Here is a 15,707-nt window from a genome sequence, read left to right as displayed (position 1 = left end):
ATGTCTGTGGCTGATTAACAAACTAACCATAGTTGCCCTCCCACTTGACCTACAGAGGCTGGAACTTGGCTATGATCCATCATAGCCCCAACTGTTTTGAATCTGAGTTTTTATTGTATACATTCTTTTCAGAGCATAGTATACTATGTGTATAATATGGCCAGTGGCTAAGACACAGTATGGGTTTTCTGTTCTCAGTTGTCTAGTATAAACACAAGTTGATAAATGATTTGTTGCTGAAATTCTGGTCCCAAATATCACAGATCAAAGGAAAATGTACCACAAGGCTCATTAGGGCTCCTGATACATGATGATATTAGATGATGAAATTTTATCAGAAGAGGCTTATCTTCTAATATAAGCCAGTATCCTTTTTTCCTATTAGAATAAGAACTGTTTTCAAAAAAACTTTGTCATGTCTAAAAACTTTTTCTATTTTCTTAATATCAGCTTTCCAAAAAAAAAAAATTCCACATAGCCATTCTTAAGAGGCCTTCTTTGAAAGTATAAGCTATTGTTAAACCTAATCTGTAAATCTATAGGAAGATCCCAACTGCCATATGGATAAACACTAGATCCCAACTGCCATGTGGATAAACACAATCAACTATCATAAATTAAAAATTAGATTAGTATAAAGGAAAACTTTTAAACCAAGAGTCCATCATGAGTTTTAGAATTTGAACTAATTAAAATTACCTGTAAAGTGATGTACAAATGTGTCATTTTTTGAAATAGCTTTCATCTAATTGCTCACAGTATATGTAACCTAGTAAACAGTAGCACTTACTGTTTTATAAACAGTTCATAAATACTGTAAACCCTACCTGATACCCCATTTGGAGACAAATCTGCTATTTAAGTTTAAATCTGTATAATTGTGAGGTTTTGTAAATGGCTCTCCTATTAATGGATCAATTAGGGAAAGAGAAAAGGAAGAAGAAAACTAGCTTATACTATTTACTATGAATCAAGCACTTATACATACTATATCTAATCCAACAATACTCAAGTATACTACTCAATATATTACTACATATTAACAGGTGAGGACACTAAAGCCACAAAAGCTAAGTGACATACCCAGGATCCCACAGCTAACCAGTGGCAGAACCCTGACTCAAACTCTGTGTTAACTACAAAGTTCCTACATTTTTTTCTATACCACCCAGTCTGTTTGAATGAAATAGTGAATTATCTCACATTCTCAACTAGTGATGACAAATTATATAGAAAATTATTGTTTGTCTTATCACCTTGCTAACTAGGTCTGGAATTCCCTCATCCCTACTCCCCACCTGTCTTAACTCAGATCACCAGTACCTCATGCCTGACTTGCAATCCCCTTCCCCCAGTTTTGCACCACAACTAGGGCAAGCTTTTGAAATGTAAACTGATCCTTGTCAAAATGTCTCTGTGACTTTCTGTTGCCTTCAAAATAAAATTCAAATCCTACTCACGATTTACAAGGCCCTTCATGATCTGGACTCTGCTTTGTGAAACAAGCTCATCCCTCACAGCTCTTCCCTTAGCCTCTTAGGTTCCACTACAAGAACTACTTGTATTTCTTTATGTACTATCTTTTTGTATTTCTCTCTACTTGGAGCATTCTTCCTACTTCTGTTCACCTAGGTAATTCCCATGTGTCTTAAAAGACTGTTTATATACCATTTCTTCAAGGAACTCTATCTTAACTCCTCAAGTCTGGGACTAAGTACCCTTGCCAAAGGCTCATAAGATATTTTTTTACTTTTATAATGACAATGGGACCACTATCATATATAGAATTTCTGTGTGTTTTATTTAAAAACCCATCCTTCCTTTAGCGGCACACAGCAACAGGTAAGGACACAAAGTTTGGAAGAGAAAAGAGGGGCTACATTTCATGCTCTTTTCCAGGTTCTCTCATGCAAGACATAATTTGTACAACCATAAATGATGGCTCTATATAGCATTTATCAAATGGCATTTTAATTGCCTCTTCTCTGTATCCCCAACTAAACTCCAAGCTCTCTGAGGACAAGGATTATATTCATTGTACTCCTGGCTCCTGGCATAATGCCTTTGAAGTAGAAAGCATTTGATAAATATTTGATGTTTGAATTAATGACTAAGTTAATGAATGAACACATGAAAAATAATAATTTACTATAGACTGAACATATGCAGAAATTAGTGAAAAGGGGAAGGCAAAAGAAAAAATAATAATATCAACTACTACTTTAATTCAAGAAAACAAACATTAAGTTCTTATGGTTCTTTCTGATGGAAAGTTCTTTCTGATGGAAACTTTTTTTTTAATAATAAATTTATTTTTTATTGGTGTTCAATTTGCCAACATACAGAATAACACCCAGTGCTCATCCCGTCAAGTGCCCCCCTCAGTGCCCATCACCCATTCACCCCCACCCCCTGCCCTCCTCCCCTTCCACCACCCCTAGTTTGTTTCCCAGAGTTAGGAGTCTTCATGTTCTGTCTCCCTTTCTGATATTTCCTACCCATTTCTTCTCCCTTCCCTTCTATTCCCTTTCACTATTATTTATATTCCCCAAATGAATGAGACCATATAATGTTTGTCCTTCTCCGGTTGACTTATTTCACTCAGCATAATACCCTCCAGTTCCCTGATGGAAACTATTATGAGGAAACAAAAAGGAGAAAGACATGGTCTCTTGCCATCAACAACTTCTAGTTAGGAAGATAAGACATGTATACAACCAATTAAAACTCAAAGCAGAATGTAGCATGTGCTGTGTGAAATTTATAATTAAAGTTCTAGAAAATCAGTGAGAAGGAAGAAATTTCTTCCAGTTAAATGAAGGGTTCCTTCATGGAGAAGATGATAATACACCTTGAATTATGAGTAGAATTTCAGTAATGAAATGTCTTGGGAGGAGAGCCATCGTCAGGAGGGAATATTCCAGACAAAGCAAATAGCACATGCTGATTGGAAAGCACAGGGCTTCTTTGAAGAGCATTTTTTTAGCTACAGACAAGTCTGGAAAGATAGGTGAGGAGTCTGGAAATAGATGGCCTTGAATACTATACTGAGGAGTTTACGTTTAGCAATGGGGCACTATTAAAGGTTTTTAAGAAGAAAAGTGATACTATACCAGCTGTATTTTAGAAAGTCATTTGGCAAATTATTTTTGGTGTCTTCCCTCTCCATTGCCCTTGATCCCAATAAAATATAAATTTTTAAACACCAAAAACTAGAGACCAGTTAAAGAATTTCTCTATGTTCCCAGTCTATTTCCATGCTAGGTTCTTCCCAGATTCTGCCTTTATGCTGATCTTGTCTTAAGTTTGCAATCTCCCACTGTCTAAATAGTTTCTAAGCCCCCATTTAGCAAAGCTATCATGGCTGTGGAGAAAAGGAAACAGGAGTTTGAGAATTATAGGCAAAGCCCTGCAACTTTCCAAAGAACATAGGGGAAATGGCCTCACTGCTTTTATTATATGATTCAAGGCATCTGGTAGCATTCTGTCACTATCTTCTCTTACTTTATTCAGGACACTGAAAGACTGTCTTCTCATTAATTTCTAATTTACATGTAAATAGATGCATGTATTTATATAAAGAATAAATAAGCATAAATCTAAAATGAAGAATTTCTTTTGTCCTTAAAATACAAAGAATCTTTTTTTTAATTTTTTTTTTTTAATTTATGATAGTCACAGAGAGAGGGGGGGTGGGGGACAGAGACACAGGCAGAGGGAGAAGCAGGCTCCATGCACCGGGAGCCTGACGTGGGATTCAATCCCGGGTCTCCAGAATCGCGCCCTGGGCCAAAGGCAGGCGCCAAACCACTGCGCCACCCAGGGATCCCAAAATACAAAGAAACTTTAGACAATATTATCAAAATGAAATTTTCAGTAAGGACTTTTGGATATTATATATTGTCCTTCCTGACTATAGAGAAGCAAGCTATTCCTTGAAAAGGATCCACAGATCTTGAATCACCTTGCCTGAGGGCAATAGCCCTTAGAAAGAAAAAAGTCTACACAATAGTGTTAGGGGGTCTCAGGATTTCTGAGGGTCTCCCAAATTGCTCTGTTTAGGCAGCAGAGTGCCAGGCAAATGGAAAAGGAAAAACTAAAAGCACAAGAACCATTTAGGAACTAATCCAAGAGTAATTAGGATCTAAAATGGAGTAGGAGCAGAGGAATGGAAAAAAGGAATGGATCCAAGACAAGCACAGAGAGAACTGACACAGCTTTGTGACTAAATGAGCATGGAGTCAAAGTCAAAAGTAAAAAATAACCTTAAAAAAAAACCTTTAAAAGTCAAAGATAACCTTAAAATTTCCAGATTGGGTTTTGTGGTGGTCGGGGCAGGGGGACAGCAGGGACTGCTGATACCTTCAACAGAGATAGGAAGAGAAAGTAGATTTAGAGAGACTGATGAATTTTAGACATAAGGGAGTTTGAAGTGCTAATGGGACATGAGTATGAAAACATCAGTTAAGGATTTAGAAGTTCAGACTAGAATTCAAAGAGTTAAAACAGGATGTGTATACGTACAATCCTTCCACATATGAAATAAGCACCTTAGTATTTTACAATACAAAAAAAAAGTAGGGTTTTTCATTCTTGTAATTAAATTTAATAGCTTATAAATGCATTATTCCAGAATGGAAGACAAATTCCAGGTAATCGGCTTAACAATAGACTGCCAAAAGACCCTTTAAAGATGCTTAAATTTGTTTCAAGAAACTGTATAAATCCATTGTCTCCATTATAAACTAGCTTACAAATTTATTTTTTCAAGATTTTATTTATTTATTTGAGAGAGAAAGAGAGAGAGTGAGAGAGCACAAGTGGCCAGGAGTGGAAGAAGCTAGAGAAGCAGGCTCCCCGCTGAGCAGGGAGGCTGAGGTGGGGTTCATTCCCAAGACCTGAGCCAAAGGCAGTCGCTTAACCGACTGAGTCACCCAGATGCCCCAAGTTTATAATTTTTTTTAAATTGCTTTAGAGCACTTGATTGGTAGAGGACATCAACAAAGAAAACAAGAGATCAAAGGAAAATGGAAGAGGAAGAAAGGAAAACATTTTGACGTGTGAGGAGGAAAAGGTCTATTATTGGGATATCAACAAAGCAAACAATGAAAAAAAGTTGCATTGACTTATAGTATGCTGAGATATCATGCACCTTCAGGAAATTTTTTTTAAGATTTGTTTATTATAGAGTGTGTGCATAAGTGGGGAGAGAGGCAGAGGAAGAGGGAGAGAAAGAATCTCAAGCAGACTCTGTACTGCACCAAACTTGATGTGGGGCTCAGTCTCATGACCCTGAGATCATGACCTGAGCTGAAACCAAAAGTCGGATGTTTAACTGACTATGCCACCCAGGCACCCCTGCCTTCAGGAAATATCTAGTTTTGTTGCCATTTCTAATCAAAATGTATACTTTAAAAAATTTAAATTATCTTCCTTTAACCCCCATGAGATTTCTTAGACTTACATATAAGAAAGACAAAGAAGAGGGCAGCCCGGGTGGCTTATTGGTTTAGCGCTGCCTTCGACCCAGGTGTGATTGAGTCCCACGTCGGGTTCCCTGCATGGAGCCTGCTTCTCCCTCTGCCTGTGTCTGTGCCTCTATCTCTCTCTCTCTCTGTCTCTCATGAATAAATAAATAAAATCTTTAAAAAAAAAAAGACAAATTTAACATTGCACATGAAAATATTAACTTACTTGTTTTTCACAAACAAATGGCCCACATACCACTAGAAATTGCCAAACTTCTTGAGAGAACAGAGGCTGAGAAGTCATGTGGAGCCCAAGAATAGAAAGTAAAACTTCCACTGCATCCTTTTCAAATGATTTTATCTATTTCAGTTCCTGAACTATGGAAATGAACTAGAAATAAAATTAACTGTCATCTGACTACTCTGTGGACTTCTACAGCAAAATAATTACACAAGAGTTTATTATTTACATATTCATAAACTTCATCATCAATATTTTTGTATAAATTGTTTTTCTTATGTAGATACCTTTTAAAAACATAAGTTTTAGAAATTATCTTACCTCTTTCAACTTAAAAGAGTTGAGCAAAGACTCTGTTAGTAAAGAATAAGAGAAAATAATATTTGACTCTTACCAGATCCAATTAGTTTCCTTACTATTTTCCTAAAATCCTTTTTTCCTTCTCTGCTGGCAATAAAGCAGTTTAACCAGTGCCAAGCATACTTCCTAACACACTGTAGATGCTCAAAAAGCATTTCTTGAATGAATGAATCAGTTCTTCAGTAGATATTAGAGCAAATTCTGTGTATTAGGCACTCTTCTGGGCATTAGAGAAATGGTAGTAAGTAAAACAAAGTCTCTATTTTCATGGAGCTTACAATATACTTACAATTATAGTCAGTAAATATATATCAAGGGGTTATAAATGCTGAAATAGAAAATAAGTAGGATGAGGGGAAAGAAGGCTAGTGGCTTATTTTCTTTATAAGATGATCAGGAAAGCCCTTATTTGGAATGAGATGGAAAGCCACTAGAACATGGGAAACAATGATGATCTGACTTTTATTTTATTTTATTTTATTTTATTTTATTTTATTTTATTTTATTTTTAAGATTTTATTTCTTTATTCATGGGAGACATAGGCAGAGGGAAAATCAGGTTCCATGCAGGGAGCCCGAAGTGGGACTTGATCCCGGGACTCCAGGATCACGCCCTAGGCCGAAGGGAGATGCTCAACCTCTGAGCCACCCAGGCATCCCATGACTTTTATTTTAATAGAATCATTATGGTTGCCATATAGTGAAAGACTTTAGGTGATGAGGAGAGAAGCAGTCAGACAAGAAGTTATTGCTATAATCTAAGATGTGATGAGATTAAAGAGGCTGAAAATGGGGAGTGGAGGAAGGGTTTGCAGGTTGGCAGCTCATGTAGGACCTCATAGATAAAAGTAAAGACTTTAGATTTTATTCTGAAAAAAAAATAATAAAACCAAGAGCCATTAAAATGCTTTGAAAAGAGAGGTTATATGATCTAACATTTTTAAAGGATCACTCATGTTGTGTGGTGAATAGACCACTGGAGCAAGGATGGAAGTAGGAAAGACCAGTTAGAATAATATGTGGTGTAATCTATTTAAGAAATAATGATTGCTTGGGCTTGTGTGGCAATAGCAGAGGTGGTGAGAAGTGATTATGTTCTCAGTATGTTTTGAAAGTTAGAAACTACATGATGCTTTGGTAGAAAAAAGAAATATATATCCATATTTGTTGCTTATATAGCTGGAAGAGTAAAGCTGCTATTTCCTGATATGTGGAAGACTTCAGCAGAAGTTTAGAGGTAGAGATAAAAGCAGAAATTAAGTGTTTTCCTTTGAAACTGTTAAGTTTGGAAAACTTAACTGGAGATATTGAGGAAAGAGAGTCATGAGTTTAGAGTTCAGGGAAGAGGCTAAAGACATAAATTTAAAGGCATCAGTGTACAGATGAGACTTAAAGCCATGGGACTAGATATCACTTAGTGAAAGAATGGAGATGGAGAAGAGAACTCAGAAAACAGCAATGGGACAGAAGTCAGGAAGACAAGGAAAATATACCAAAGCAGACTGGAAAGATCAGCTAGTGAGGTAAGAGAACTAGGAGAGATTGACCTACTGAAAGCCAATGGAAGAGAGTTTTGAAAAGAGGAAGGTATAATCAAATGTGTCAGATAATGCTGATGGGTCAAATCAGATCCAAATTGAGTCATAAAAATTGAATTTGGCAGTGTGACAAAGTGGATATTCTTGCTGACCTTTCTAAGTGTATTTTAGGGAAGTGATAGAGACAAAAGTCTGATTGGAGTAGATTCAAGAGAGAATAGACTTTCTGCAAAGAAATGAAGAGATAGAATAAATATGTATATTACAGGAGGCTAAAAGACATCCATTAGTCACAATGTATGAACCTTGTTTGGATCCTGATGCAAATAAACAGATTGTAAATACAGATAAGTAGGGGATGGATGAATGGATAGATGAATGGAGGAAAAGATAACATTTATGAAGTAATTGTAAATTTGAACACTTACTAAATTATATTAAGGGATTATTATTAATATTTTCTAGGTGTGATAATGGTACTGTGGTTATATCTTTTAAGTATTTTTATTTCAAAGATACATATTTATGTACTAAATGATATATGGGATTTACATCAAAATAATGGATGTGGTCAAGAGGAGTGGGTAAGAGGAACAAATGAAATAAATTGTCTGAGTTGTAATTGTTGAAACTGGGTTTTGGGTACCTAGGAGCTCATTATACCATTCTTGTCTATTTTTATATAGATCTTTGACATTTTTCCTAATAAAAAGAGAGAATGAGAAGAGATAAGATGGAAATGGAAACTGTATAGGAAACCGAAAATTAAAACAAGAAAACTACAGCTATTTAGAAAAAAACTACAATTAATTTATATATCCCCTTATGTAACACAAACTATTTTTCTAAAAAAATTTTTAAAGATACAATCTTTACACTACCAAATTTCCCAATTGTGTTTCTAATTGGAATCACAAAAAATAACCCCTTCAAATGATCAAGACCCTTATTAATGACCTCAGAATTTCTTAAATAATCAGAACAAGACAGCACTTGGGTTATTTTTAACACAAGGCCACACTGTACTCTAAATACAGAAATTATCCCATATTCTATTTGTCATATTTTTTCATCCCACACTTATTGAGTTGTCCAGCCAAACTTAGAAATAGGTATATAATTTGCATGAAGTACCAGTTCAGCCCCAATGACACAGTGTCAGAAATATTAAATGGACACCATATTTTCAGAATTGCAGGAGTCAAGAGGATACATAGGATTAATATAGCATCAGACTCGTATCCATAAAACCAAGAAAATGAAATTACTACAGCTGTGCATTATAGGATAATTCACCAGTTCCCTTATTCAGTTCTATGTCCAACTAAAAGTAGTATTTCCATATCCCAAATTTAGCAGTATTTGGATGGAAAGGAATGGACAAATAAAATGGAAGAGAAAAAGACCTCAGTTTGAGCTTCACTAGAGTGTTAGTCAATTTATGGCAATTGTCCAGTTCCCCATACAGACTTAAACTCACAAGGCCAAAGTTTCACATCAAGAAACTTAATTGTCCTACAATGTGCTCCTTTCAGAATCTTGCAGAAGCCAAATTTTCTTAGCTGCCTGTGGGTTCTACCAAACCTGCGTCCTAGGACACCCAATAAGAAACAACATGATCCTGGGATCCCTGGGTGGCGCAGCGGTTTGGCGCCTGCCTTTGGCCCAGGGCGCGATCCTGGAGACCCGGGATCGAGTCCCACGTCGGGCTTCCGGTGCATGGAGCCTGCTTCTCCCTCTGCCTGTGTCTCTGCCTCTCTCTCTCTCTCTCTCTCACTGTGTGCCTATCATAAAAAAAAAAAAAAAAAGAAACAACATGATCCTGTTCTGTACTTCTCTTAAATATTAGCCATACTCAGCCTTAATTTCTTGGCCTTAGTTAAGCTACACTACTCTGTGGCAGGTCAAAATATCCCTTTCCTCCACTTATTCTCCTCCTATAATAGAACTTGACTTCCGTGGACAAACATGCCAGCCTCTTAATTCAAGCTAAGATGAAAGACAGAGAAAACAAAATGGAGTGCCACCCATAAGGGCCTGCCACTTTCAGACAGTGCTGTTTTGAGGTGTGTCTGACTAAGCCCTAGAAATGAAAAGCACCACCAGATTCTACTAACCAGAGGAATGACAAAAATGTAAGAGCTTTGCCTTTTCTACATGGGAGTATTTCCCATAAGAAATGCAGCCGCCTTGCCATCTATGAGTCCCCAAATCCTATCCCAGCAAATATCAGACCCTGCCAACTCCAAATGGAATGTTGACCTATAGATCTCAGCTGGTTGTGCAGAACCCCATTCTCTCCACATAGGACTTGGTCTCACAAACCCAGCCCTGCAAACATGACAGCATTTTTAGTGCAAAGTAACTTGCTCTCCACACAAGACTATACCTGCTAAAATTGTAGTTTGAGATCTCAGACAAACCTGACCAGCAAATGAATCCCATTACCTAGTTAAATTATTCTCAATGCTAGCTATACAATCGAATCACCTAGGAGTCTTTAAAACAAACAAACAAAAAACCTGATGTTGGAGCTACATCCCAAGAAATTCTACTTATTACTGATCTAGAGTGGGTCTTGGGTATCACTGTTTACTAAAAGCACCCAGAAGATTCTGAGAGCTCTATAACCACTGGTCCAATATGACATCCTGCCACTTCTGCCAAGGATATTGCTCAGTGAGTCTAGGTTTGTGACTTCTCTTTGAGGTCAGGCCTCTCCCAAAGCTACAGCTGCAAGCTACCCTAGATCCTTAATCACTGAAGTCCAGTACCCTGTGTGTTAACACCCTAACCCTGCCAAAGCCCTGCCAGATGAAGAGTAAAAGATGGATGAGACCCTGAACTCTACTTGCCTGGTTCTCCTCTGTTCTACCACATATCTTCTCCATGAATGGCATGGCTTTTTTTCACACGGTGGAAACCACCCCTGTACATAGCCCTTTCTTTCCTCCCTTTCAAACTATAGCCACAGAGTGTATTATCTGATCAACAAAGTGGCCATCACATCTGGGTTCCCATTCCCTTCAAGCATCAAGAAAAGAGGGCTGGAGAGGGGGGAACAGCTCCCTTAATCCCTGTTGAATTCAGAGGTACCCTGAACTTCTGCTTGTGTAATAGCCATACTACTTGTTGGTTAGTTACTCTCTCCACTGATCTATAAGCACTGCAAAAACTGGAACAGTGCCTAGTACTCAGTAGGTGCTCACTAAAACATTTGATAAATAAATGAATAAATGGAAAAGAGGAACTGCTGCCATGGTAGGAGTGGAAAAGATACAGACATGCTTTCACTGTTAGGGGCCAGTATTTAACATGGGTGATTGCAGCCACAAGCAGAGCAGAACTCAAAATCCTTACCTGAAAACTCAACATTGACGCTTTTTCTTTACTTAAGCACAGCCTTGCTTTTCAAGGCACCTAAACATTTGCCATCTCCTTGTATTCTGTTTCTACTTTTCTTCTTAGACCCCCCAATGTAGCAACACTCTAATTGTTTCAAAGTGCTCTGTCCTGCCCACTTTGCGTTTACCATTTCCAGCTCAACAGCAACCTAGTTGTTATGTCCCTCCTTACAACTGTGGGCACTCTTTCTAGCTCTACAGCATAGTTTGAGAGAGATTAAGTTAAATGTACAATAAGAAGTCCTTCCTTACTTGTTTCTGACTTGTACGGTCTTTTGAAAGCACTGAATGCTAAGACTTCTTTACCATAAGATTTTTTCAGTAATGCTATGTTTAATATCTTAGAGTTGCGGCCTACATGGTAATTGTATTGTTACATGTGAGAGAATGAAGCAAAGATCTTTCAGTAATCATATGGTTCCAGGGACTATGCTGCCTGCACTTGACTCAGAGCAGATGAATCTAGCACCTCTGCTCTGAAGGACTAAGGTTCAAAGAGAAATAGGCAAGAATAGTATGAAGACCAGTTCACATTAGCAGTCTAGCTCACTTGATAACCTTTTGAAATACAGAAGCACTATTTTTCTTCAACATTAATTACTACTAAGGATGCCTTCAGGTGGCTAAGAGTATAGGGTCTGAAATATCAATAGCCATTGAATCTACTAAAGCACCGCAGAGAACAATGGAAAAGATCAGTGGGATCAGCAGCATTAAGATCCATTTCTGTGAGTAGTTTTGAAGATTGTTAAAAATCTCAGTCCAGCAATATCCAATCCATCTACTTACTGATACCTTTATCTTTTTGCCTTATGTAGTATGTCTCAAAATATTGTACTCGGACTACCTGCATTAGAATCTAGGGGTGTTTATTTAAGACAACGACCAGCACCACAACAAAAACACATTCTTGAGTCCCAGATCAATAAAGCAGAATCCCCAGTGTTGAGGCCTTGAACTTATCCTGACCAAAACATTCAGCTTTTGAACCATAAAGTCTAGACTGCTTACTTGAGGCTTCAAATATTCCCAACAGCACGGCCAGCAGGTATTCATTTTTCTTGAGGGATCTGAGATCAGATTATGACAAAATAATTGAAAAGAACATGAGGACACAAATACTCAAAGATTAGAATAGAATAGAATAGAATAGAATAGAATAGAATACCACGAAGGGGAGGGAATGGAAATAAAATGCCAGAGTTCCAGAAAGCCCTTCGTTCCTTCATTCTTTTGCTTCAGGTTGTATGTCATTTGTCATAGTTTAGTTCAGTCCAATATGCATATATTGAGCTCATGTTATGTTCCAGGCACTAGGGATAAAAAGAAACAGAACAGGCTCACTGTCCTAGGGGAGTTTACAGTTTGGTAAATGAAGCAGGCTCTGAAATGGGTAATTTAAATAAACACGGTAAGCAAAAGACAGAGATTTGCCCAAGGAATTTTGGGGGCTAACAAGAGAGGTTTGTACTGGAGACTTAGCATGTAGAGAAGAAATTGTCTGAGTAGAGAAATAAGTAGAAATTAGGCAGATGGAGGAAGGTGAGGGGCTTTTGAAGAAGAACTAAAGGATATCCAGGAGCTGGTAGGAAATAGTACGTGTTCCCAACAAAGGGTAACCTGCACAACCAAACTGCTCTGAATCCTAAAGTGATCTCATTTCTATCAGGATTGACAAGTAATTCAGGACTGATTTATCATAAGGGCAAAGGAATGGAGAAAGATAACCAATGATCCTGGTAGGTAGATGTGGGCCAACTCAGGAAGATATATGTATGTCTTGTTAACCTTTTGAAGTCCTATTTTGTTAGCCATCTAGAAGACCTCTTAGATCAATTCTTCAAATTCATTCCAAGTTTGTGGTCTCAAACTGTTCATTGAAGTTGCTCCAGAAACATGTTACAAGTTTATGGACTCTCTCTTGGACATAATACATGGAATTGCAATAACTAGTAAATTGACAGTAATGTCACAAATTGTTCAGTATAGATTTGGGAATATTTTAACTATCACTGAAAGAATACATGAAAAATAGTAATATTAATGACCTCTGGAGAGGGAAACTGAGAAGACAGGAAGGAGGAATTTACTTCTCACTGTAATACTATTTGAATATTTACCATGTATATTTACTGTCTGTTCTGACAAGTTTAAAAAGAGAACTAAAGAGACACATTTATTCCATAGTATAAAGGAGCTGTCAATATGTTAAATGGTGATTTGATTTATATTAAAAACTCGATTAATGATATTCATTGATACATCAGTGATAGTATTATTAGTTTCGTCTTTCACAGCTTGAGAAAAAAATGGAATAGGAGAAATAGAGATTTTGTATATCCTCTATAAATTTGGCCTTTTTTTTTTTTTTTTTTTTTTTAGTTTGCAGCTCATCTTGTGAAGATGAAATATCCAAGAATCTGCATTTTAGATGGTGGCATTAATAAGATCAAGCCAACAGGCCTCCTCACTGTCCCATCTCCTCAAATATGAAGATATGAAGAACCAGGACTGTGACTGTGAAAAGGACAGAGTGATATCAGCCCTCAACAGCCCAACTCTTCATAGCCTCACCACTCTAAAACAGCTAGACTTCCACATTGTGGCATTGCCATAAAGTTTTGTCCTGAAGCCTTTTTTTTAATCTCATAACCCACATGTTCAGCTATCCAGGCAACAAACTTGACTGTACATGTATTGCTGAAAGAATTTCCTTAACAGTGAAATCCGATCATGTATTTTTACCACAGTGCAACACAAAGCCAGAGGAATTCAGCTGACAAGGCAGATTTAGCATTATCAAGAAATCTCAATTGCACTGAAAAAATCTGTCTCCCGTTGCACTGAACAGACAGTCCTAACAAAGGTATTATTTAGAACCATAGACTGAATGAAGGTTGAAGTCATCTTTCCATGATAATGAAAAGTAAAAAGCTATTCACAATATATTCCTTATAAGTGAATGCTATATTTGGTGACTCATTTTTGGCCCAAACAGATTATGTGTGTGTCTGTGTGTGTGTATGGTTTGTTGAGAAGAATTTAGCCCACTGAAAAAAGTAATAATAATTTACTTCCAGCAAAATGAAAGTCAGAAACCATTCACATTAGATAGAACATTTATTTATCACCTATAGCAGAGAAACCCAAAATAAGAGTGACTTAAACCAACTGGAACTGTACTTCTCACATTAAAGTCTCCATAATGAGTCTAGGGCTAGTATACTGGTTGTATAATCATTAAGAATTCAGGTATCAGGCAGCCCAGGTGGCTCAGCAGTTTAGCACAGCCTTTGGCCCAGGATGTGATCCTAGAGACCCGGGATCAAGTCCCCACATCAGGCTCCCTGCATGGGGCCTGCTTCTCTCTCTGCCTGTGTCTCTGCCTCTCTCTGTGTGTCTCTCATGAATAAATAAATAAAATCTTTTAAAAATTAAAAAAAAAGAGAACTCAGGTATCTGTACATTGCTTTATGGTTTCTGTCTCATGGATCAAGATGGCTGCTCAGCTCACACCATCACATATGCCATTTAGAAGGAAGGGAATGAAGGAGGAATGAGAGGGTGTGGGAGAAGCAAAGAAAAAGGGAGGGAGCATAGAAGAAAGGAGAGAAGGAAAAGAATGTTCTTTCTCTTTAAGGGCACAAACCAGAAGTTGCACATATTACTTCTGCTTATATGCCATCGGACAGAACTTATATGTGTGGCCACACTTAGCTGTAAGAAAAACTGGGAATATATAACCTTTGGCTGAGCAATCATTTACCCAGGTAAAAATTTTATTTTTTGAGCTTTAATTATTTAAAAAATTTATTAAACATTTATTATTAAAATTTTTATTATTTACTGTGTGGGAAGAGGAAAACTTATATTGAAGATAATTAGCACCCTATACCACATTATTCTAAAAATTAAGTAGTGTACTTCATCGAATCTAAGACATGTCATAATTGTATATACTATAAAGAAAGAAAAAATGCAGCCAATTTAACTGGACATACCATCAATTATAAGATGCATTCCCATTTCAGAAATGTGAAAAAAATATCCATCTTAGAATTATTGAAATATAGCATCTTTCTTGACTATCTTCAATTTTAACTGAACAGTGGTGGGTTTTTTTTTTTTCCTCTTTAACTTATATTTCTCTTCAGTGTTAGGACTACTAGATGTAGAACATTTCAATAAGAGCCTCAATTCAACTCTGACTGTGCTTTTATTTCTATTTGTTTTGGTTTTTTGCATCTACTTTTTTTAGTGAGATAAAATTTACATACCATGAAATTCATCCTTTTTAAATGTATAACTCAGTGGTTTTTAGTATATTCACAAAATAGTGCAATCATCACTACTGTCTAATTCCAGAACATTTTTATTCTCCAAAAAAGAAATTCTGTAACTATTTGCAGTTATTCCCCATTAATCCCTCCCAAGATCTTTGATTTAATGTTTGTGTATGGTGTAAGATGGGTATCCAAACACATTCTTGCGTGTAGATACTAAGCTGTCCCAGAGGCTATGTCATTTTGTTTTGCTTCATTGAATTATATTTAGTCATTCACCAAATATGTCTTAAATACCTATTAGATGCAAGACACTAACATAATTAGTGGTTATATCATTCTCTGACCCCTACACAATATACAAAGAAAAATTTAAGAATAGTAAGAAAATGTTTCCACCATTTCCTTAATAG

At 36.8% G+C, this 15,707-nt stretch overlaps 1 protein-coding gene and 1 long non-coding RNA gene across 8 annotated transcripts in view; one reads left to right on the top strand and one right to left on the bottom strand.

Annotated features, from left to right (window-relative positions):
* Positions 1-12,136, bottom strand: part of LOC112671602 (uncharacterized) — a 54,008-nt gene extending 41,872 nt beyond the window's left edge. For 2 of the 3 annotated variants that reach the window (XR_007407836.1, XR_003143721.3), the window contains exon 1: positions 12,023-12,136. This is a non-coding gene — a long non-coding RNA (uncharacterized LOC112671602). The remainder of the gene's footprint in view (positions 1-12,022) is intronic. The other variant, XR_007407835.1, reaches the window with a different exon arrangement.
* TBCK (TBC1 domain containing kinase) overlaps positions 1-13,974 on the top strand; it is a 222,567-nt gene extending 208,593 nt beyond the window's left edge. For all 5 annotated transcript variants that reach the window (XM_025465822.3, XM_035709619.2, XM_035709620.2 and 2 more), the window contains one exon: positions 13,394-13,974. In XM_025465822.3, coding sequence (XP_025321607.1) covers positions 13,394-13,504 — 111 coding nt within the window. In that variant the 3' untranslated portion in view covers positions 13,505-13,974. The remainder of the gene's footprint in view (positions 1-13,393) is intronic.
* The last annotated feature ends 1,733 nt before the right edge of the window (positions 13,975-15,707 follow it).

The sequence above is a fragment of the Canis lupus genome, chromosome 32, assembly GCF_003254725.2.
Source record: "Canis lupus dingo isolate Sandy chromosome 32, ASM325472v2, whole genome shotgun sequence".
NCBI lineage: Eukaryota > Metazoa > Chordata > Mammalia > Carnivora > Canidae > Canis > Canis lupus.
The sequence above is the reverse complement of the archived record's forward strand: the minus strand, read 5'-3'. Positions and strand labels throughout refer to the sequence as shown.